The 24959-nt window shown below is 37.5% G+C and overlaps 1 protein-coding gene across 20 annotated transcripts in view; it reads left to right on the forward strand.

The window, feature by feature from the left end:
• Positions 1-24959, forward strand: part of LOC102006600 (ATP-binding cassette sub-family G member 2-like) — a 150829-nt gene that overhangs the window by 3224 nt on the left and 122646 nt on the right. For all 20 annotated transcript variants that reach the window (XR_001234729.1, XR_001234731.1, XR_001234730.1 and 17 more), the window contains exons 2-7: positions 1234-1455; positions 11390-11449; positions 12058-12172; positions 12736-12888; positions 16150-16307; positions 20775-20926. Coding sequence is in view for 16 of the 20 variants with exons in the window: in XM_013516145.1 (XP_013371599.1) it covers positions 1234-1455; positions 11390-11449; positions 12058-12172; positions 12736-12888; positions 16150-16307; positions 20775-20926 (860 nt within the window). In the remaining 4 variants the exon portion in view is untranslated. The remainder of the gene's footprint in view (positions 1-1233; positions 1456-11389; positions 11450-12057; positions 12173-12735; positions 12889-16149; positions 16308-20774; positions 20927-24959) is intronic.

The raw sequence follows: 24959 nt of genomic DNA on the forward strand, positions 1-24959 counted from the left end.
AAAAAAAAAAAAAAAAAAAAAAAAAAAAAATTTCCCTTTACTGTTGATAAATATCTTGGTAGAGATACTTACAGAAACATCATTTCTTCTGAACTTACCTAATTTTTGTATCAGCTTGTCAAACATGTTTTACTTATTTGAATAGTGTGCAGTCTTTTTAAAAAAATTCCATTCCTTAGAAACTTGTAACTTTTTCTGTAAGGAAGAGCTTTCCTTTTTTCCTTGTTTATTCAACTGTTTATATCAGGTACTGACCCAAACCCTTTATTACACAGGTTGTACTCTAGTAGGGCTGTTACTTAATTGGCCACTCAAATTGCTCTGGCTCTTACCACCAGGCCTATTCTTTCAAACTTGTCCCTGTGCCATTCTGACATAATACTTTCATTTTCCTTTCTTTTATCTTTTAAAACTGCATCACCATACTTTCTGCTATCAAAATGTGTTCCAAGCTCATTGTGTATTTTCCATGCCCCTACCCAGAAATGTTGTACTTGTCCAGAGAAATTTGGTTATTTTTCTTTGGAATGGTATTAAAAATCAAGATCTAGGAATTAAGTACTCTTCCTGAAGTTACTTTTAATTATTTTTATAAGTTGCTGGCAGTTGAACTCAAGGCATTGTGCATACTGAGCAAGTAATCTACCTTTGAGATACACTGACATCTCTAGAGCTTTTCCAATAGGTTTGTGACCTAGCGAATATATCTGTACAAGAGTGGTAGCACTCTCAAGTTCATACATTAGAAAGGACTTGACTGGAGTTGCCAATTTGTATTCTTTTCTGGAAAGAGGTAAAGTTGGCTGTATTTAGGCCATATTATGATACTAGTTTAATTTTAGTCCTATTAAATGAATATGTTTTTATTTTATACTAAAAATGAATACTAAAATTAAACTGTATCATAATATGCATTTCAAGCCAGATTATTCTAGCCCTCATTCATCTTTTTCATGCTTCATAAGTTTTGAGTAATATTTATACTCTGTTTAGTTATTAGGCCCGATTTACTTCTTAGGAATTTGACATGTAATTTGACTATATATATATATACAAAGATATATCTGCCTCTCATTATAGGTTCTAAGTTTGTTCTTACCACAGTAACATAGGCTGGTCATTGGTAAGGAATTTACTCGTTGCCATTTTGATTTAAAACATTTAATTTAAATGGAGTTTGCAGTCAAATCTGTTATCTAAACTATTATCTAAATGTTGTTTTTTCCTCTATAGCAAGGCAGAAGGTCTACAGATGTGTTCCAGAAATGGCAGTTTTTTCATCCCAATATTACAAAACCACAGCAAAGACCTCCCTGGGATGACCCCCAGTGACCTGAAGACCTGTACTGAAGGGGCTGTGTTAAGTTTTCATAACATCTCCTATCGAGTGCAAGCAAAGAGTGGCTTTCTACTCCGTCAGAAAACAGTGGAGAAGGAAATACTATCAGATATGAGGTAAGTGCTGGAACTTTTAAAAGAGCTCTTTGTTGACCTACAGTGAAGTATACTGGTTTTCCCTTTTACACGCAAGCTGTCATGAACTTTTGTGTCCATGTGTTTGCACAGATACATAGACACATGATTTCATTTCTTTCAGGTAACCTAGGAGTAAAGTGATTTGGATGGCTTTTTTCATAGTGGAGACATTTTTTATGTTTTTTTAAAAGTTATATGTATACATAATATATACATAAAATAATATATATCATATATATCCATTCTATTCCTTTTCAGTGGACAGACTTAGGAAATGTATGTATATTCATGAACATATATACTCATCATGCATACACATTTGTAACTCTGTTAAACAGTTCCTGTATAGGTTAAAAACCACTGACTTCTCATGAATTCACCAATTCCAATCTAACACTAATGATTCTTTCCATATTTCCATTTTTGTGACCTCTCAAAATTTTAAAAAAACTTGGCTCTCATTATTCTTAATGTACTTACTAATCTGCACAGTTTTCTTATTTCCTAATATAAAAAAGCCTCCACTGCCTCTTCTGTTCTTCCCACCCCTGCCCCGTTTGCAACCTTGGGAGCTCTTGTGTGCCACGCCTCTGCCCAGAACTTCCATCGGCCATTTGCCTTCTGCGTTATCTACTCACTGCACTTTCCTGCACTCTCTTGGTATGTTAAGGGGAGAGGTGAGTCGAGTAAGAAAGACTGGCACAGTATTTAAACATGACATAACAAATGAGAATGTGAGTAATTTTATCCAGGCAGAATAGAACTCTTCAATAAATTATTTCCTGCATCCTGACTTTTGTTGTTTTTTGTTTTCTTTTTTATTACGTGTCTGCACTACATAATAATTACATCCTCATGGTGTGTTAGCACATGTACATCACATATCTTAATTTTTTTATCCCCTTTCCTTGCCCTCCCTCCACCTCCTCTCCATCTCTTGGTCCCTCTCCATATGCAAAAGATCTACCTCACTACTTCCTATATCTCTCTTTCATTTTGCTTTTTGTTTATATTTTGGGTTCCTCATAAAAGAGAAGCCATGTGATGTTTAAGCTTGTGTGTCTCCTTTATTTCACTTAACATTATGGTCTCAAGGTACATCCATTTCTCTACAAATCTTTCAACTTTATCCTTCTTTGTGGCAGCTGTACTCTGTTGTGTTTAATACCATATTTTCTTTGTCCAGTTATCTGTTGATGGACATAATAGGCCACTTCCAAGAATTAGTTATCACGAGTTGTGCTGCTGGAAACATGGCTGAGCATGTATACTGTAATATGATATATTTAACACTTGCACAGAGATGCCTGGGAAGGGAATATCTGGGTGGAATGCAGTTTCTTTTTCTAGCTTTTGAAGAGTCTTCATGCTGATTTGTGTAATGGTTATACTACATTACATCCCAACTAACAATGAAGAAGGGTTCATACAGCCTGGCCAAGATTTGTTATCTAATTTCTTAATTATCACCATTCTTTCTTCAGTAAGATGGAATATGTGTTGTTTTCATTTACTCTTTCTATTGGCCAGTGATGTTGAATGTATTTTAATGTATTTATTGACTATTTTTACTTCTGATGAGTGACTATTTCTTTTAGTTGCCCATTTTTAGTTTCCCATTTATTGAATGAGGCTTTTGTTTCGGGGGTGGGTCTAATTTTTTTACTTCTTCTGTATATTCTAGATATTAGTTCACTGTTTGAGGAATACCTAACAAAAAATCTTTCCATGTTGTGGGTTGTCTCTTTGTTATGTTGGTTGTTTCCTTGACTGCACAGAAGACTTTTAATTTGATATAATCCCATTCATTGATTCTTGGTGTTACTTCTTACGCAGTTGAGCTTCTGTTCAGAGAGTCCTTGCCTATGCCTATGTCTTCAAGAGTTTTACCTACGTTATCTTCTAGGTGATTGTTTCTGTTGTATTTAGATCATTAATCCGTTTTGATTTCAGTTTAGTATATGGTGAAAAATATGGATGTACATTCAATTTTCTGTATGTGGATAGCCAGCTTTCCATAGTATTAAAGAAGCTATCTTTCCTTCAGTGTAAGTTTTTGGACCCTTTGTCAAAGACCAGGAAGCCAAATGAGCTTCAAATTCCTTCTGCATCCCCTGTTCTATTCCATTGGTCTTCCACATGTTTAATATTTGTTTTCCAGTACCATCCTATTTTTTCTCTGTAGCTTTGTAGGCTAACTTGAAGTTCTGCCTTGCTCTTGTTGCCCAGGATGGCTTTTGGTATTCTAGGTCTGTTCTGGTTTTATATGAATTTTAGGATTGATTTCTCTAGTTCTCTAAGAACTGCTATTGGTATTTTGATTGGGATTGGATTAAATATATATGTGTCAGTTTTGGAAGTATTCCCATTTTGACTATATTTGTTCTACCTATCCAGGAACAGGATATCTTCTTATATCTTTTCCATCTCCTTTTTCAGAGTATTGTACTTTTCCTTGTAGATGATGGAGACCACTTTGAGGTGGCACTTAGTAGGGTTTAGAATTAATCACTTGGCTTTCTGTGTTAACTGAGTCAGTCACAGGCCTAAATGATTTGCCTGATGAGCCAGTGGCTGGCATACAGAAACAGAACTCTCCATGCCAGCTGTCATAGTAGAGGTCTATAGTGGCCTGTGACACCGTGATGTCTCAGAAGGCAAGATAACAGTGCAGCTGAGGACACAAAGCCTCACTCAGATTTCCAGGGCTATAACTGCCAACCTTACATATAAAACAGTTATCTCATTAAGCAAAGATTTACTACTTGGAAAATGTCTTCATCCATTTTCACAAGGCCTTGCTCACTGTCATGCCTTCTGCTTCGTCTATTCCCTGCACTTTACTGTACTCTCTTGGTATGTTAAGGGCCCAATAAAAATACTGACCAGTCAGAGAAGTTATGCCTTAGCCACAAGAGCTTGAACCTTCCTGAACCCCCATGTATCATATTATTTTTGTGTGCTATCTTTTATCCTTCACCATACACTCATCCATAAGATTGAGAGAGCGGCCAGTTTCTGATAGTAGATATCTTACTTTCTTGGTTATGTTAATTCTGATAAATTTTAAGTTTTTCTTGATGCTATTGTGAAAGGTATGATTTCCCTATTTTCTTTCTCAGTGAGTTTAGGAATACTATTGATTTTTTGCTTCATATTCTGCTATACTACTGAATTTTATTATTAATTCTAAGAGCCTTTTAGAGGAATATTTTGGGCTTCTATGTAGAGAATCATGTCTTCATTGCAAATAATAGTAACTTGACTTCTTCCTTTTCTGTGTCCCTTTTATTTCTTTCTGTGGCCTGAATACTCTAGCTAATGTTTCAAGAATTATATTGAACATTAGTAGTGATAGTGGACATTCTTGTCTTGATTTTAGAAGGAAAGCTTTTATCTTTTTCCCATTAATATGAAGTTGGCATAGGTTTATCATAAATGGTTTTTATCAGATTGAGTTAAGGTCCTTCTGTACCTATTTTCTTCAGGATTTTCATCTTGAATGGATGTTGGATTTTTGTCAAAGACTTCTGCATCAATTGAGATGATTGTAATTTTAGTCCTTGTTTGTGATTATTTGAAGTCTTACATTTATTGATATGCGTATGATGAGCCATCGCTGCGTTCCTAGAATGAATCCTGCTTGGTCTTGATGCATGATCTTTTTAATGATTTGCTGCATCCTGTTTGCCAGTATCTTGTTGAAGATTTGGTGTTAATGTTCATTAGAAGATTGACCTGCAGTTCTCTTTTTCATTTGGGTCCTTGTCTAGTTTTACAATCAGGCTTCTGCTAGCTTCCAGTAATGATGCTGAGAGTACTGCTCCCCTATTGATTTCATTAAAATGTTTGAGAAGTATGTGTGTTAGATCTTTCCTGAAGTTCTTACAGAACTTGGCCTTGAATCCATCAGCACCTGAATTTCTGTGAATTGGTAGGGTCTTTTTTTTAATCACTTCTTCATCTCATTGCCTGATTCTGTATTGTTCAGAGTTTTAAACATATTTTTAGTTCATTTTTAGCAGTTCGTAAGTATCTAGGATCTATTCATCTCTGCTGAATTCTCTACTTTATGAGTTACCAAATAACTGAGTCAAAATAGTGACCAGTAATCTTCTGAATTTCAGGAGAGTCCCTTATGATTTCACATATTTTATTCTATTGTTTTAATTTGGGTCTTTTCTTTCCTTTTTGGGTAAGATTGGCTAAGTATTTGTCTATTATGTTTGTTCTTTCAAAGAACCATCCCTTCAATTTGTTGATTCTTTGTATTGTTTCTTTAGTCTCAATTTCATTCATTTCTGCTCTGATATCATAATTTCCTTCCTTTTACTAGCTTTGGATTTGGATTGTTCTTGTTGTTCTTGAATGTTGAGGTTCATGATTAGGTTATTTATTTGGGATCAGTCTGTTTTATGATGTAGGCAGTCACAGGTATAAACTTCCCTTATAGGACTGCTTTTACTGTGTCCCATAGTTCTAGTGTGTTGTGCTGGTATCATTGTTTGACTTTAGAAAGTATTTAATGTTTTCCTTTATTTCTCGTTACCTACTGATTATTGAAAAGAGTACTATTTAATTTCCATATGTTTATATAATTTCTGTGGTTTCTTTTGCCATTGGGTTATAGTTTCATTGCACTGCAATCTGACAATATGCATGGGATAGTTTCAGTTCTTTTGCATTTACTTAAGCTTGCTTTATGGGGTAGCATGTGGTATATTTTGGAGAAAGTCCCATGTGCTGCTCAGAAGAATGTATATTGTTGTTGGGTGGAACACACCATAGATATATATAACTCCATTGCTTTGAAGGTTTAGTTCCACTATGATATTTAACTGTTAAATTTTTTTGTTGCTGTTTACTTGATCTGTTTGTGACAGTAGGGTATTCAAGTCCACCATTATGATTGTGTTGGTTTTTATCTGATATTTTATGTCCAGTGGTATTTATTTTAGGAAGTTGGGCACTTTGGTTTTTGGTGCATGTATGTTTATAACTGTTTTCTCTTCTGGTTGAACTGTTCTCTTAACCAATATGTGCTGATATTCTTTGCCTCTTCTGATCAGTTTTTGTTTGACATCCACTTTGTAGGAGATTGGGTTAGCTACTCTTGATTTTTCTCAGACTCCCATTTTATGGAGTATTGTTTTTTACCCTTTGAATTTTACTGTATATTTCTTTTTGGATTAAATTTGTTTCTTATATATTGCATAGCATGGATTTTGTTTCTTGATTCATTCTGCCAGTCTGTCTTTTTATTGGGGAATTCAGACCATTCAAATTAAACATTTTTATTGAAAGGTATTGATTTATTCCTATCATTGCTTTCATTCACTATTGCTGATTTCCTTTTTACTCCCTTTCTGCTTAACTCCTCACCCTGCTTCATGTATTCATTCTAATAGATTTTTTTTTGTGGCATTTTTGGCTTCCTTGTGTCATTCTAGGATATCCTTAATTTTTTTTTACTGCTAGTTTGGTGGTCAAGAATTTCTTAATGTACCCTTTATCATGGAAATGTCTTATTTCTCCATCAATTTTGAAAGGAAGTTCTGCAGGATATGTAAGTCTCTAGCACTTGAAACACTTCATTCCAAGCTCTCTTGGCCTTTAAGGTTTGTGTTAAGAAGTCCTCTGTAACTCTTAAGTGGTTTATGTTTATAAGTGATCTACTGCTTTTTTCTAACAACTTTTTAAGATTCTGTCCTTTTGTTAAACTTGTGGTATTTTGACATGATGGGATGTGGAGATAATCTCTTTTGATAATGGCTGTTTAGGGTTCTCACTTACTTGTATGTATAATTTTTCCCCAATATTTGGAAATTTTCATGGTATTATTTCTCTAAATACTTTTTATGTTCCTTGTGTTGTCTTCTGATTCTTTACTTATTCCAGTTTAGATTAGTCTTCTTTTCATTGTTTATCAGTGGTTGAATCCATTTCTTTATTTTTCTTTTTTTAAGGTATCTTTGAATAATTGGTCTTTGAAAGCATCTGTATCTTGTAATTCTGATATTCTTTCCTCATGTTCATCACTTCTGCTATCCATACTTTTAATATAAATTTTAATCTCCTGGATTTTTCTCCTCTAGTTCTTTGCTAAACTCACCATTTATGTTTTGTACCATTTTTGTTTACCTCAGCTGGTTTTTTATTAATGTCGTCCGTAAGTTCTCTTACTGTTTTGTTTATTGCCTCCATTTTCTGATTAGTTACATTTTCTGTGAGTCCACCAAACACATCATTGACCTGTTTTCCAACTGTTGTCTGCTGTGTGAAGAGTCCCCTTGGAGCAAAACCCCCTGCTGATTGTGCTGTTTGCAAGGGCTCTGCTCTTGTTTCTCCCTGGCCCGGGAAGAGTATGAGAATGTTGATGGAAATACAGCATAATGAGGGAGAACTAATGCAGACAAATGTTGTAAAGTAATAAGTAAAATGGGATGTTTTGAAAGGGATGATAGAAGGGTAGAGAATGGGATGAGGTGATCACAAAAATGTATATATATATATATATATATTCCCACATCTTCCCTTTTATAAAAAGCCCTAATCTCTCACCCTGATCGTGTGATTCCTCTCTTGGAAACTCACCTACTGTCCCTCTTGTTATTACATAAGATGAGTAGAAAAAGACTCATGTCTTTTCTGTATTTTTTTCTTACCACTTTTTCAACTGTTTTATTCATACTTGTTTGCAGTACATAATGATTACAGTCCTCATGGGGAGTTGGGGCGTGTGCATAGTACATGTTCTTTCATCCCCTTTCTTTTTTTTTTGTATTTTAAAGAGTAAGAGAAGGATAACAATAATGGGGGGGGCTTACCAAATTACAGACAAAGTGGTAGGAAATTATCAATGGTTATTGTTTTATATATTGTTATCTACAAGATAGTTTCTCAGGAAAACAAATAGACAAATAATAGTGAGTTACAGACAAAAGAGGTAGGAGATTATCAATAGTTGTTGTACTCTACTTATGTATCTTCGAAAGAAAATAAATAGAACTATACATGAGTGACCTATTGAATAATCATTAACTATTCTCAATGGTTGTTGTAAGAAACACATAATAATAAACATGCATCCATTTATGAAATAGGATAGGAACAATACAAACATTACAGAGTTATGGATAAATTAGTAGGAAAATATCAATGACTGCTGTAATACATGTTGGTATCTTAGAAGTGGTTTCTCAGGAAGACAGAGATACGCAAGAAGGATCTAACAAGTAGTTACAGCCTAAGGGTTGTCAAAAATCAAGTGAGCCATCTGGGGCCAAAGCCATTTTTTGTAGCATTTTCTCTCCAGCCTCCCATTGCATTGGGACCCCACAACCAGTGAGTGTCCTCTCCCCAGCTGTCAGCACAGGCAGCAGGAATCCTGTTGCAGACTTCTCCAGGGCTCCACCACAGCCTGTACTGTCAGGGGAAGAATGACTTCCAGGGAGTCTCTGTATGTATTGTGCAAGGTCCTCCTGGTTTACAGCTTCCAAGCGGCTCTCATGAACCCAGTCCACAGGTCCTCTGACCCCTCAGGCTTAGTCTGCATTCTCATGTTCTCCGAGTCCTTGTTCAGCAGATGCTTCTCTGCTGACTCTAGACCTTTCTGGTTTTCAATGGCAGGAGCAAGAGTGGCCCGTTGTATAGCATGTATTCCCAGGGGTTGTTCAAAGTTTGAATGATTCACACACGTCCTTAGGTGGGCATCTGCAGCCGGTGCACGGTGGGCCAATTGTGTCATTGTTTCTCTGTGTCAGGTGTTCTCAATTGAGCAGCGGCAGCCGGCCAGGCCGGCGTGCCACAGCACTCTCAGCCGCATGGCTCCCCCTGCATCGGGGGCCCTCCCTCCGGGGGCCTGCGAGGCAGGAAGTGAGCCAGCCGGAAGACAGGCACTCCTCGCCCGTGGCTCCCCGGGGGCCCTCCCTCCAGGGGCCTACGAGGCAGGGAGTGAGCTGCTGGTCGGAAGACCAGCGCTCCCTGCCCATGGCTTCCCGTGTGCCGGGCTTTCATCCCCTTTCTTTCCTCTCCCTTCCCCTCTACCCCTCTCTGGGTTACCTTCCCTTTTGCAAAAGACCTCTCTCCCTAATTCCTATTATTTGTATTTTTTTTTTTTTTTTTGCTCTTTATTTCTATTTTGGGTTTCTCAAATAAGAGAAAGCAGATCCTATTTATTATAGTGTGTCTGATTTCTCTCACTTCACATTACAGTCTCAAGCTGCCTCTATTTTCTTAAAAAATGACTCATTTAGTCTACTTTATGGCAAAATAGTACTCCATTGTGTATAAATATCACATTTTCTTTATTCACCTGTTGATGGGAATATTGGTGACACAAATATACAATCTGAAATGGCACTTCTTTGGCTATGTATTTTTAAAACATAGCCAAATTTACTAGCAGCAACGCCTTAGTCAATATCAATCTTATTTTTAGTCATTTTAGAAGCAGTTACTAGGCAGCTACTAATAAGGAAGGTGCATCAAGAGCTATAAATAAATAAACCTTGAAAGTTTACTTAGTATGTTTTTGCATGGGTAGGAAGGGAAATATCACCCCAAAATAAGAGTGTTTTCTGTGCTACAGCTTATTCCAGGTTTACTGAACAGTCATCTTTGTCCGATATTTTAGTGAGAGGTATCTTAGTTATCCAACTAAGTAAAATATACTTTTCCGCTTTTCCCACCAACCACTGTGTAACTGTGATGGATCAGGGACAACAGACAGTAAATGCTGATGTCCTCTTAGATTATGCATTGTGGTGCAGTTACACTAGAAATTTCATCGTTTATGACAATTGTGTAATTATAAGATTGACCTTTGTGGATTGAACATTATCTGAGATCAAAATACCCTTTAATTTGCCCTTCCCCTTGGAATATATACTATTTTCTCTGTATAATACATACTGACCCACTTATAAATTACAATGAAAGACTGGGCATATACTCCCAGGCTTAGAAAAGCTGAGTTAGGTCTACATTTTGTGTGCCTGCCTACTTGCTGTGGGCTAGTCTTAATTCTGCTTTCTCCAATTTGTTCTGCTTAACCGTTCCACTCATGACCTTTCACATAACACAGGAAATACTTGCCTTCTTGGGTTTCAGCCAAGTCAGTGCTGCTGTGATTTCTTTCACTTACCTACTCTATCAGAATATTAATTTCCCTCACACATGCACAGTTTGTTTGAAATATGGTTGTGTCTACACCATGCCTATAATTCCTTAAATGTCTTGGAGTGCCCTACTGAAGAGTATCTCCAACTTGTAAACTGAACATTTTCTAGCCCTCTTATGGGACACTTAATGAGGAAGGAAATAATTTATCTAGAATATGTATTTTCTTTTCCAATTGGAAGGCGCTTATGAATGTTAAGAAGCAGTGAAGTTTTCTTATCCTCTGGAGTGATCTTGCCTCTAGATTTCTACTTAAAATATGTTGTTGGAGGGAATCTCATTAGGTTCTGATAGTAAGAATGCTACTGTCTGTATTCTGTGGGTCATTGATTAATTGTGTAGTATTTGACTGGGTAGCAAGTGAGGCAGTGTTTGAGAGGCATCACACGTTGCTGAGAAGCGGTTTTGTACTTGACACACTGTTAGGTGATGGGTCAGGAGAATCTGTGACTTATTTCAGACCACACTGATTGTTACCAAAAGGGAGGATGGCTTCAAAAATAAGTGAAAGGAATTTAGAGGGATCTGAACCATTTTGTATAGGTCCTGATTCATGATTGATATCATTTGAATATTAGTCTTCTCTTAATAAGCATTTTTTCTTCACAAGTTGATTCCTTTTTTTTTTGTCTAAAATTTCATCAACCTTCATTAAGTGTATTCAGTTCAGATGTAAGTTAATAGAATTTCATTTAAAGTGGAACAATAAATTCGTATGTTTTTGTGTTTACAGTGGGATCATGAAACCTGGCCTCAATGCCATTCTGGGACCTCCACGTGCAGGCAAATCTTTGTGAGTATAATGTATAATGCAAGTACGCTTTTTTGCTGTAGTATTTCAGTGTGCTTTAAAAAACTCACCTCTATGCAAGCAGGTGTTGGTTGAGCATTTGTTAGGCATGCAGTCTCATCCTAGATGCTCTGAAAATGTGCATTCAGGCCAGATTGTGGTTTTGTCCTAAGGACCAGGTACCTTATTTCGTTAGGTTTACTAATAGGATGTGAAAAAACAATTGGTCTACAAAGCCAGTATTATGAACCAATGGAGAGGGAGAACAAGGAGATAATATTAAAAGGAAGAAGATGGAACAGAAGTTCTAAGTGAAGGCATGAGATTAAAATAAAGAAGCACACTGCCTTGGTTGAGACCTTCAAGGTTAGATACCAGGAGGGATCATTTGGGATGTCTGTACTGGATAAGCTAATGATATCTTGCTTTTATGGTTTTGGACTTTCTTGAAACACATAATGAAAAAGTAGGTAAGAGTTAAAAAATATACATATGTATCTATGTCTGTTACCTTTCTTGGCCAGTTTATTTTCTAACTAGAGCTGAGAAACTAAAATACATAGCCTGTGTTGAAGGGAAAAAGACTCCATGACATCTATGTCTTTTTATAGGTTGTTAAATGTCTTAGCTGCAAGGAAAAATCCACATGGCTTATCTGGAGATATTCTGATAAATGGAGAACCATATCCTGCCAATTTCAAATGTTATTCAGGCTATGTGGCACAAGTAAGTATCAGTGGGTTTTCTTTCTAGGTTTTCTTTGTTTCTGTGTGGGCATCTACCTTGCTATGTGGTTTAGTATGCTTCTAGCTGGTTATATAATGTGCTGATAGAATTGCTTTCTTTACAGTAGCTTCTAATAATCTTCCATTAGATTGAAGGTGAAATTAAATGGAAAGGCAAAGAAGATCTGGAGTATGATCCTTGTAAGGCAGTGGTATCAATTCTAGCTGGTGTATCATTTTGAAAAGGGTCTGCTGCTATCCTTCCTTCACCATTCTGCTTACCCTGAGAGGTCTTTGGCAGATCCTTGTACAAAGAAGTCTACAAGGGTTGGCTAGTTTTCATCACAGTTACCTGTGTGTGCAAATGAAAGATGAAAAATGATTCCTCCAGATTTATACCTTTCTATAATGTATGTAGTCTCTATAATATGTAGAACTGAAAAATCACGATTAGCTAAAGCTTTACTTTGGCTATGTTATTTCCTTGGGTTAAACTACATACTCTAGAGTGACAATCTTAGAAAAGACTTAGTTTGTCTCACTAAAATACCATCCTGCCCTAAGGGTGATGTCATGAAGGGCACACTGACGGTGAGAGAAAACTTACAATTCTCAGCAGCTCTTCGGCTTCCAGCAGCTGTGACGAATCATGAAAAAAAAGAGAAGATTAACAGGATCATTGAAGAATTAGGTCTGGATAAAGTGGCAGATTCCAAGGTACTGTGAATAAAACTGGTAGAATCATAGGCAGGTAATGAGACTTCCCTTGTGTGAGTAAACTGACCCTAATCAGAAATTTTGTATAATATGTGTGGTCAAAGTGGTGGCTTCCTGTAATGAGGAGAAGAGTGACTAGTTACATAATAAGGAGATGTAAATTAAGCTGCAAAAAATTTAACAGTGATTGAGTCCTGGAGATGGTGTGAAACTTGTCCTCACGTAGCCTTTTCCCTGGGATCCTCCCTCACCCTCATTATTCAAGTTCGGGCTTTGATACCTTTGCACTAATTTTCATTTTTGTATTTTTCTCTTCTCAATTGTCTGTCTGTCTGTCTCCAGGTGACTTTGTTTTGTTGCTTTGGAGAGGTATATTTCTGGAGTTGATAAATGATGAGAATCCAAGGATTCTTGCTCTGTTCATTTCTTTTGCTGTCCTTTGGCTTCCAAAATTATATTCAGTCACATTATTATTTACTTTTAACTTGTGTAGTTGTACAGTTTTTTTTTATGTATTTCTTTTTTGTTTACTTGCTTTTTTTTTCTTCTTTTTTTTTTTTTTTGCAGTTTTGTCTCATTCCTACCTACCTCTCTGCTTTCTTGTTCTGCCAGTATTTATTTCCAGATTTTTCTATGCCAGGCTCTGTTTCAATTTTTAGAGAAATACTTGTGGGCAAGAGTAACAAAGGCAACAAATTAACTGCTCCTTTGGAGGGTTGTGTGGGATCATGAAGGATGTTAGAGGAGCGAGTGAGCTCTGCAGCTGACAGGTCAATGTGGAAGTTCTGCCGAGCAGACATTTGTAGTTTCAGGTGAAGCTGAACTGTTTAGGTAGTAATGTCTAGTTCATGCCACTGTGACACCCTCTTGTTAGAGGCCATGGAGAACAAGGGTTCTTTTTTTATTTTTATTTTAAAAATAAAAGAATGAAAACATATTAACAAGCACATACATTTACAAAATAACACAAGAACAATACAAGCAATACTGAAATTCAGACAAGGTGATAGGAAATTAACAATGTTTATTGTATTACATATTGGTTTCTTCAAAGTGGTTACTCAGATAAACAAACAGACATGCAAGATTGATCAAATAATTAATCATAAACTGTTCCTTTCAATAAAGCGATAGAAGTCAGTAATGCAACTGTTATACTATCCTGTATGTATTATTTTTCTTTTTTTTTTTTTTTTTTTTTTTTTTTTTTTGGTTTTTCTCCTGTCCCAGGAACCGAACTCACGACCTTGCGCTTGCCAGGCAGGCGCTTTGCCACTGAGCTAAGTCCCCAGCCCCTTATTTTTCTTATTGTTAAATATCATGGGAGGTAGCAGCCGTTAGAACCCTTGTTCTTTTTTTTTTTTAGTACCAGGAATCGAACTCAGGACCTTGCACTTGAGAACAAGGGTTCTAATGGCTGCTACTTCCCACGATACTTGACAATAGCCTTCTTGTGAACTCTTTTATGTGGAAGAATAGCCCTGGGACACCAACATTTACTGCTTACTTTTTTATTATGAATGATTCACTTTAGTTTGGGTCTATTTATTTTTATTTTGTATTTTTCATATGGTACTTCCTTTTGCTGCTTTTTCAGGAATTTAATGTGCTATATTACTTTCTTGAATTTTTAGGGAAAGCATACAAAGACAGTTGACTTAGAATTTTGTGTAGTGTCAGTGCTTGAAATAATTACATAGTTTTATACTTTTTATGATATTGTAAACAGCAGTTCAGAGAAAATAATCTGATTATCATAGTGATATTGTAAAAAATTGGTGTAACAGTGTAACTATTAAGACTGTTCACCTTGATTTCTTAATTCTTCACATCTTAACCAGAATTACCGTAACTCTTTCTTCCTGAAGTATTTTAAAGAAACGTATAATATTGTACCCTCAATAATTTATTTTGCATGTATAAAAATACCAGTACCATTATTACCTACAAAGGAACAGTATCTTCATACTGTTAGCTGTATTAAGGCAGTATTTATTCATATTCCTCAAACTGTTTCCAAATGTCTTTTATAGTTCATTTGTTAATAGAACCTTAGCAAGGGCCCAGGTAGCATTTATTATTTTGGAGACATTTTTGCAGGGAGCATGGTTGAGAGAAGGTCTCTCTATGTAGTCCATGTTAACCATAGTTGAACTCACTGTTAGCCCAGGCTTCCCTCAAACTTGCAACTGTGCCTTAGCCTCCCAAGTGCTAGAATTATAGGCTTGGATTACCATGTCTGACCCTTTTGGAAATCAATTACAGAATTGTTTCTCACTCCTTCTCCCCTTGCCACATACAGTGACATTGACTACTTGAAAAAAGTGAGCCAGTTGCCCTGAAATATATCCCATTTTCTGCATTTGGCTGAAAGTGTGAATCAGAAGTTCTGTGATGAGTTAGTGTGTAGGCAGTGTCAGTGGTGAAAGAGTCATGGAAATTGAAAAGGCTGGAGACAGTGCAATTTCCTGACTCAGAGTCAACTCTCATCTTGTAATTCCAGTTGGGGACTTTTATAGCCGAGACAGTGGGGAGAGGTGCTGATAGATGACTAATAAATTACTATAGATATTTTCCCTTTTCCTGTTTGATTCTTGATTGATTGAGGTACTGGGGATTGAACCCAGAGCTTTTGCACTGAGCTACATCTCCAATTCCCCCCGTTTTCAACTTTTGAAACCACGTCTTGCGAAGTTGCCTAGGTAGGGCTGGAACTTGTTATCCTCTGCTTTAGCATCCTACAGTGCTGGGATTGAAGGAATCTGCTACCATGCCTGGCTTTAGTCTTCTGTTTGCACTGTGATTTTACATGTCATGCTGTATCTCAGTGTTCTAGGGTTTGTGTGTGTGTGTGTTGAGACAACATCTTACTATGCAGTTCAGGCTGGTCTTAAACTCACAATGTAGCCCAGGATGGCCTCAAAGTCATGGCAATCCTCCTGCCTTGGCCTCCTAAGATTTGGAATTACAGGCATGCACCACCATGTCCTGCTCCATATCAGCATTCTGACTGACTATTTTTAAAATAAATATTTGACTCAGTAAGGCACATACAGAAGTGTGAAACACATGGACTTCATGTTAGGTCTCAGCCACTTAGCAGCTCTGACATGAGGCCCAGTTTACTCAGGTGGTAAAGTAGAAATCTCTTTCTTCCTAGGTGTCCCCTTATTTGCTGCTCAGAATAGGGAAAATAGTAAGGTAAATGTACAGGGCTGAAACAGAACTGTGGCCATCCCTGTTGAAAATGTTTTGTTTTAGGTTGGAACTGAATTTATCCCTGGTCTGTCTGGAGCAGAAAGGAAAAAGACCAACATTGGAATGGAGCTGATCACTGACCCTTCCATCTTGTTTCTGGACGAGCCCACTAATGGTTTTGACTCTAGTACAGCACATGCTGTCTTTTTACTCCTGAAAAGGTGACTGCTATGAGAGCATTTTTCTTTGATATATTTAATATCTGATCACTTCTGTGTACCTGCTGTTCTTGGTGCAAGGAACTCAGAATAGAATAGCAGAATTTATTCCTTACTATTAGAGGGAAAAAGTCAATTAGAAAAGAAGATGGTGGTGGTGAGGGCAGATTTAAATAATAGGGGGGTCAGGGAAAACTGTAAGCCTATGACACAAAAGCTGAGGAGGAGTGAGATCAGGCTGGACCTGAGAGAGAAAGTGCCAGCTGGAAAAGGAGCAGCCAGGAGGCCTGGGCTGACCAGACCTGCTGTGTGGGAGACACCAAAGAGGCCAGAGGGACAGAACCCAGTGACACAGTAGAGTGAAATTTGGCTAGTGTACTGTTACAGCAGCATACCACACCCTGAGTGGTTTAAATAACAGGAAGTAATTTTCTTCCAGCTCTGGAGGCTAAAAGTCTGAGATCAAGGTGTCCTCATGGTGTTTTCTTCTAAGTCCTCTGTCACTGACTTCTTGATGGTTATCTTTTCCCTTGGTATATTGTGTCCATGACCTAATCTTTTAAAAGGATACCAATCTGATTAGGATCCTCTCAGTGAGCTTGTTTAGTCTTAATTACCTCTTTGAAGACTCTACCTCGAAATGCAGCCCTATAATGAGGTACTGAGCGTCAGGACTTCAGCACAAGAGTTCTGGGGAGGACACAGTTCAGCCCACCACAGGTAGAATGGGATGAGGGGTGGGGTTGGGTTGGTGACAGATTGTATGGACCTTGTAGGCCACTGTGCAAAGTGGGGCTTCTATGGTTACTAGAAGATGTGGGGGGCTTTTTGAGAGCAGAGGAATGGCAGCTGCAGAGAGCTATAAATTTGGGGAGGGGTGAGTGTGAGGAGGCCGGGAAGGAGGCTGATGAAGTGCGATGGTGCCTCGACAGTGATGGCCATGGTGAGGTGCTGAGAAGTGGGTGGGTTGAGGTTCTGTCCTAAGGCACAACCAACAGGATCAGTTCATAAATTGGACCTGGGATGGATGATTTAAGGAATGATTTCTGGAGCTGAGGGCTGAACACATGGAATAAAGGAGTAAAAGGCATAGTATTTCATCAAGAAAGAAGATTGGCAGGAACCTTTATAGGAAAATTTTTCAAACTTGTTTTGTCTGTCTTTGGTAAAATTAATAAAAATATTCTCAAACCTACACAAATCTCCACGAATAGTACAGAGAAAATCCTGCTCTGCTCACCTGGATCCCCAGGCTGTTCCTTTTTACTTCATTGGCTGCCTCCCTCTCCTTTTCTACTTCCCTACATAGGTTTTTCCACATTGTGTCTGAATCCCCTAAGTGTTCCAGGAAACTAGGACACCCCCCATCCCACCCGCCCGATGAAGAGCTCAGCATTCAGGGCTTCACCACCATCCAGTCCGTAGGTTCCACTCAGGAGTCAGCAGTTTCCCCAGTGTCTGTTTCCTAAGGCCGCAGGATCCTCTCTAGAAACACACATTTTGTTTTTCCCCACTGCTCTAAACAGTTTGCTAGTCTTTATGTTTCATGTTCCTGTGAGGCTTGGTATGTTCAGTGGAGTGACCTCAGCCTGGGTCCGTCCCAGTGTCCATGAGCTGATTCAGCCCAGAGTGCTGTGATGTTCTTGGTGCTACACACCTAGAGCTGCACCCAGCATAGGTGATGCACACCTTTGTCATCTGTCCTGTCAGTGTCTCCTGGCTTTGCTATATGACCTTACTATTTTGCCCCTTTAGAACCGATTAACACTTTGTGAGGGAGGTAATTGGCTATTGTGTCGTTCTTCTGTTCTTCACCACAGCTCTCCAGCACAGCGTTAGCATACACTCATAACTCCTGCTCTTGAGGTGGTTGCCTGACATGTGACAGTTCTAGTAAGGAAAGCACTTCTTCTCTTCCCAGTTCCTGTCACATTCTGTAAGAGGTTGTAATCTATTATTCTTCATTGTTATGAAATTAACCTTGATTTGGCCAAGGGAAGCCCATTCCTTGTGGTTTTTGTGTTGCTTTGAAATCTCCCTAGTAGTTCCTGTAGCATTTCTTTACTTTTTGGTCACCTGGTATTACAGGATTTGTTTTATTTGGTTTGGTTTTGTTTTTGTTTCAGGGATTTCTGCATGAGAGTTGTTTTCTTTAGGTGTCATTGGTTGCTTAGTGTGTGTACTGCTACTGAAATGTCATCTTCTAGACCCTGAGTAGACGGAACTAGAAACACATACACACATACATACAGCCTGCTGAGCCACATCCCCAGGCCATATATATTTTTTTCCAATAGAAAGACATCTGTGAATATAAGTTCAGTGACTATTTCTGTTGATGTATACATATTAAAAAGCCCATGAGTTTATATTTCTAGTTCTAATTTAGCATGCTAACATCTCTGAGATTTTTTCATATTTCTTATTTTCCATCTTTCTTCCTTTCCATGTTTGTAACTTCAGACAGTAGGTACTATGCTCCATTATCCCATTTTTTTGTTAGTTGTTCAGTTAAGTTATTTAATAATTTGCTGCAACAAATGTCCCAATTGCTCTGGCCATTCCCTTTGTGCACTGCCTCTGGAAGCCCCTCCACCCACTTTTTTTTTTTTTTTTTGGATTTTCTCCGGTACCAGGAACCGAACTCACGACCTTGCGCTTGCCAGGCAGGCGCTTTTGCCGCTGAGCTAAATCCCCAGCCCCTCCACCCACTTTTTTAGCTACCAGACCTTAAGGCTTCCCCTGTCCCTCACTATTTTGCTTCCTCTGATACACATGCTGCTAGAGGCAAGTTTCTATTCTAGGAGAGAAGAAATAGGAAGTTGGGAAATATTTAGGGTTTTAAACATCGTAAGTTTGAGATTCAGTTGCACAATATATGAAGAAGCCAACTTATGGTGCTGGAGTTTATGTCCCATTACATAGCATATCCATACTGTTTTTCTTATCTCTGTGTGGCAGTGTTAATGAAAAAATGCTGAATTGGTGTAGAAAACTGATGCATTTTCCACTGCACAGCACATCACCATCCATCCTCATGTAGAGAGGTCAAAACCATTCTTTTCAAGCATACATATAACCTGAGGTTCAGTTATGATGCAGGGACTACTTCCATGGGTCTGAGGTAGAGCTGAGATTCTCCATAGGAGATTCTTAAGTGGAGGACCTGTTGCTGATGCTGCCAGCCCTCAGACCACATTCTGAGCAGCAGGAATTCCAGGCAATCCTACTTTCCCACTTTCTGCTTTGGGTCCTTTCCCAGCTGCCTTTTGGCTATCAAACACAGTACTAATCTTTAAATGAAGATGTGAAATTGGCCTGCTTTGCTCTTTTTTGCAATCTCTCTAGTTATCTTTGTCACTCAGTACCAAATACACACACACACATACACACAGCTACACCTTGGTTTCCAATACTGAGGTTTTGTAGTTTCCTGAATGGACCTATTTCATATTTCATACACTTTCTTTTTCCATATTGAGTATCTTTTCTCTTCTTAGCTTACTCCTGTGGGACTTTTCATATTTCTTTTATATCTCCTTCAGACTGGGCCTTAAGTCTCCTATTTTGCTTACTAGGAACCCTTAGCTACTTCTGTTCCACATTGTACTGAAGTTACTGATCTTCTGGCTTATTTGAGGCAGAACAGTCATGGCCACAACACTAGCAGATAGGGTGTGCTTATCAGATTTTAAATTGAAGTAACCCTTTTCATAAGATACTTTTAATAACAGTTTAACAGTGATTTTGACCCTTTTTTTCTACTCAGATGTAATAACTCCTGTGAAACGTAGTCTAGCAATGTTTCTTCCATGGAATTAGACCAGACATCAAATCCTGGCCTTTCCTCTTATTAACTGTGAGCCTGTGGCCAATTGCTTGACTCTTTAAGCTTTGCTATTAAAATGAAAGAAATAATAATGTTGCAACTGCCTTATAACAGCATTGTGAAAATTGAAATGGGGCTGCCTCTAAAGCATTTCACAAAGACATAGGCCTCAGTGGTGCTGGCTGTATCATCAAGATAGAAGAATAAACATGATTGGAAAGAGCTAAAAGACGTAAGTTATTAATGAGAACTGAGCACACAATAACTGTTTAATGTTTAGTGTATAATTACTTTTCAAACTTTAGTATTCACAAACTGCCTGAATGCTGGTTAATAATAGAGACTTCCTCTGCCTTCAGAATGTCATTTAATGGCTGGTAAGACTGTTCAGTAACCTCCATTTTTACCTACATTTTCAATAAATCTTCCAGGGCTTCTATACCATTAATATACATACTTTAAAAAAGCCTTAGTTTTTTCAATAAAAGCACAGAATTTAGCTTCCCCAGGTAAGAAGTTGATGATATGAAAGAAGTTTGTAAGTGATGATCAAATTGAACCAGGAACAGATGGTCTTGCTTTATCAAGAAGTGCCAGGTTCAGATGTTCAATGATTAGTTGTTTTCCCTCCTTTAACCTAGGCTGTCTAAAGCAGGACGAACAATCATCTTCTCCATTCATCAGCCTCAGGATTCCATCTTCAAGATGTTTGACAGTCTCACGTTACTGGCCTCAGGAAAACTGGTGTTCCACGGTCCTGCAAGTGAGGCTGTGCGGTGCTTTGCATCAGCAGGTATGGCCGACCCTCCACAGCAGGCCCTTCACTCATGGAGACCCAGAAGAGCGCAGAGGGTCAGCAGGAGTGCTACTGGGTACCTTAGGTTCCAGCACTCTGAAACATCTTTGAGAACCAAAGACAAAACTCACACCATCATCTCAATAGGTGCAGAAAAAGCATTTGACAGAGTCCAACACCATTCACAATAAAAAGAAAACCCTACAGAAAATTGGAATAGAGGGTCTTTGTCTTAATTTGATAAAAGCCTTCTATGACAAACAAATAGCTAATATCATACTAAATGGTCAAAAACTGAAAGCTTTCATTCTAAAATCAAGAACAGGACAACAATGTCCACTGTCACCACTCCTATTCAATGTAGTTCTGGAAACATTAGCAAGAGCTATTAGAAAACAGAAAGATGTAAAAGCAATAAGGACAGGAAAGGAAGAAATTAAATTACCATTATTTGCAGATGACATGATACTCTACAAAGAACACCCCCCAAAGCTCTACCAAAAGACACTGATTTAATAACCAAATTCAGTAGCATAACTGGATACAAAGTCAGTACTCAAAAATCAATAGCATTCCTGTACACAAGCAACAAACTCACAAAGAGAGAGAAATTAGGAAAAGCACACCCTTCACAATAGCATCCAAAAAATGAAATACTTAGGAATCAATCTAATGAGGGATATAAAATATATGTACAGTGAAAGTTACAGTACCCTAAAAAAGGAGAATGAGGATATCAGAAAATGGAAAGATATCCCTTGCTTATGAATAGGAAGAACCAGCATAAGGAAAATGGCCCTACTCCTATAACTATTAAACAGATTTAACACAATCCCAATCAAAATACCATTAGTATACCTTACAGACCTAGAGAAAACATTCCTAAAATTCATTTGGAACTAGAAGAGACCTAGAATAGCAAAGGCAATCCTGGGCAACAATGGCAAGTGAAGGGACATCACAATTCCTGATTTGAAATTGCACTACAAAGCTACTGTGAAAAAATCAGCATGGTGTTGGCAAAAAAAAATTTGAGGATTAGTGGAATAGAATAGAAGATGCAGATGCAACAACAAACACACTAAACCACCTTATCTTCAACAAAGGAGCCAACCATGTTCATTGGAAGAAAGATAGTCTCTAATAAATGGTGCTGGAAAAACCAGCTTTCACACGCCAAAGACTAAAACTAAACCCATGTCCATCACTATGCACTAAACTAAAGTCAAAGTGGATCAAAGATCTAAATAGTAAAACAGGAACTGTTTTACTAGAATATACTGGAAGAGAAAATGGGCAGAAATCTTGAAGACATGGGTGTAGGCTGAGAATTCATGAACAAATTGCACAGGAAATACAGCAAAGAATCAATAGGTGGGATTTTACTGTATTAAAATGCTTTGCACAACAAAAGAAATCACCAACAAAGTCAAAAGACAACCTACAGCGTGGGAAAAAATAGTCAGTTGCCCCTTAGATGAACGACTTCTATCTACAACATATAAGGAATTGAAAAAAATCAGGTCCCAGAATTTAAAGACCCAATCCAAAAATGGGCATCTGAGATGAATACATGTTTCTCAGATGAAGAAATACTAATGGCAAGTAAATACATGAAAAAATATTTGACATCACTGGTCATTCGAGAAATGCAAATTAAAACAACACTGAGATTCCATCTCACCGCAGAGAGAATGGCTATCATCAAGAAATCAACCAACAACAAATGCTGGAGGGACTATGAGGAAAAAGAAACCCTTTTCCACTGTTGGTGGGAGTGTAGACTGGTGCAACCATTATGGAAATCAGTGTGGAGATTTCTTACAAAACTAGGATTAGTGGTCCCATTTGACCTAGCTGATTCTTCCCAGAAGAATCAACAGCATGCCACAGCAGTATATGTGCACCCATGTTTCTAGCAGCACAATTTGTAATAGTAAAATCTTAGAAACAACCTTAAAGCCCATCAGCGAAGGAAGGGATTAAAAAAAAGATGTATTTTTTTATGTGAAGGAGTACTACTCAGCCATAAAGAAGGATAAACTTGTGACTTCTATACATAAATGGATGGAACTCAAGACCATACTTGTAAATGAAATAAACCAGACCCACAGGTGTAAGCCTTGTATTGTCTCTGTAGTGTGAGAATCTGAAAGATTGCACATGTATACTTTTAATTTCTCATGTAAGAGAAACAATGAGATATTTAAGAGTTTGTCTACCTTATGTCACATAATGTTATGTTCTCAAGATGCATTTATTTACCTATGAGTTCTTCATATTTATCTTTCTTTATGGCAGAGTAGTACTCCATTCTGTGTAAATGCCACATTTTCTAGCAGCACAATTTGTAATAGCAAATTTCCTTATCCATTCATTTTTTTCATGGACATATACACTGTTTGCAAGATTTAGGTATAAATTTGCTGCTATGAAAGAGAGGTATGTGTGTATCCCCATAATATGATAATTTTAACTCTTCTGGGAAGATACCCAAAAGGGAGATATGGTGTCAAATGGAATTTCTGTTTTTATTTTTGTTTTTTTGTTTTGTTTTCTGTTTTTCTTCTGGTACCAGGAATCGAACTCATGACCTTGTGCTTGCCAGGCAGGCGCTGTGCCACTGAGCTAAATCCCCAGCCCCGGAATTTCTGTTTTTAAAGCAGAAATTTTTAAGAATCTCTACACTGATTTCCATAGTGGGTGTACTAGTTTACATTTCCAGCAACAATGCAGAAGAGTTCCTTTTTCCCCACATCCTCACCAAGATTTGTTATTATTTGATTTTTTGGTGATAGCCATTCTTTATGGGATAAGGTGGGATCTCAGAGTAGTTTTAATTTGCATTTCCTTCATAACGAGCAATTTTGAACATTGCTTCATGTATTTACTGGCTATTTGTAGTTCTTCTTAGAACTATCTGTTAATTTCAGCTGATTGTTTTTGATTTTTTTTTCTTATTTTGGGGAGTTTAATTTTTTGAGTTCTTTATATATTCTAGATATTAGCCCTCTGAGAAATAGATGGCAATTTTTAACTATTCTGTAGGTTGTCTCTTTACTCTGTTGGTTTTTTCTTTCATGTGCAGAAGCTTTTTAATTTGATATGATCCCACTTCTTGATTCTTGGTATTATTTCTTGTGCCATTGAGGTTCTCTATTCAAAAAGTCCTTGCCTATGCCTGTATCTTTAAGAGTTGTACCTATTTTACCTTCCAGTGGAGTAAATGTTTCTGTCTTGATATGTAGGTCCAATTTGATTTTACCTTACCACAGGGTGATTTTAGTGTAGTACATGGCTAGATTCAGTCTTCTGCATGTGTCTATCCAATTCTCCAAGCACCATTTATTAAAGAGGCTGCCATTCCTTCAGTGTGTTTTTGGTCCATTTGTTAAAGATTGAATTGCTGTATGTGCCCAGGATTGTTTCTGCTTCTCTTCTGTACCACTGATCTACATGCCTATGTTTCTGCTAGTACCATACCATTTTAAACACTGTAGCTTTCTAGTATAACTTCAAGCTGTGGCTTTGAAGTTAGGTGACCTGCTTTGCTTCTGTGGTCAAGGATTGCTTCTGCTACTCTGGGTCACTTCTTGTTCCATGTAGACTTTAGAATTGTTTCCTCTACATCTGTAAGAAATATTGTTTTATTTTGATTGGAATTGCATTAAATCTGTATATCAGAATTGGAAGTATAATCATTTCATTATATTCTGCTTATCTAGGAACGGGATATTTTTCCATTTTCTGATGTGCTTTTCAATTTCCTTTATTTATTTATTTATTTTTTAAATAAAAGGAAAATATTAACATACAGACAACATTTTACAAAATAGCAAAGGAACAGTTCAGACTGTATGGAGTTACAAACAAAGTGGTAGGGAATTAACAATGCTTGTTGTATTACATATTGATATCTTCAAAGTGGTTTCTCATGAAAACAGATATAGACATGCAATGATGATCAACCAAGGACTCACTGACAGTTTCTTTCAGCAAAGAAATACAAGACAGTAGAACAGCCATGTTG

The sequence above is a fragment of the Chinchilla lanigera genome, unplaced genomic scaffold (assembly GCF_000276665.1).
Source record: "Chinchilla lanigera isolate Chin_1 unplaced genomic scaffold, ChiLan1.0 scaffold00032, whole genome shotgun sequence".
NCBI classification, from domain to species: domain Eukaryota; kingdom Metazoa; phylum Chordata; class Mammalia; order Rodentia; family Chinchillidae; genus Chinchilla; species Chinchilla lanigera.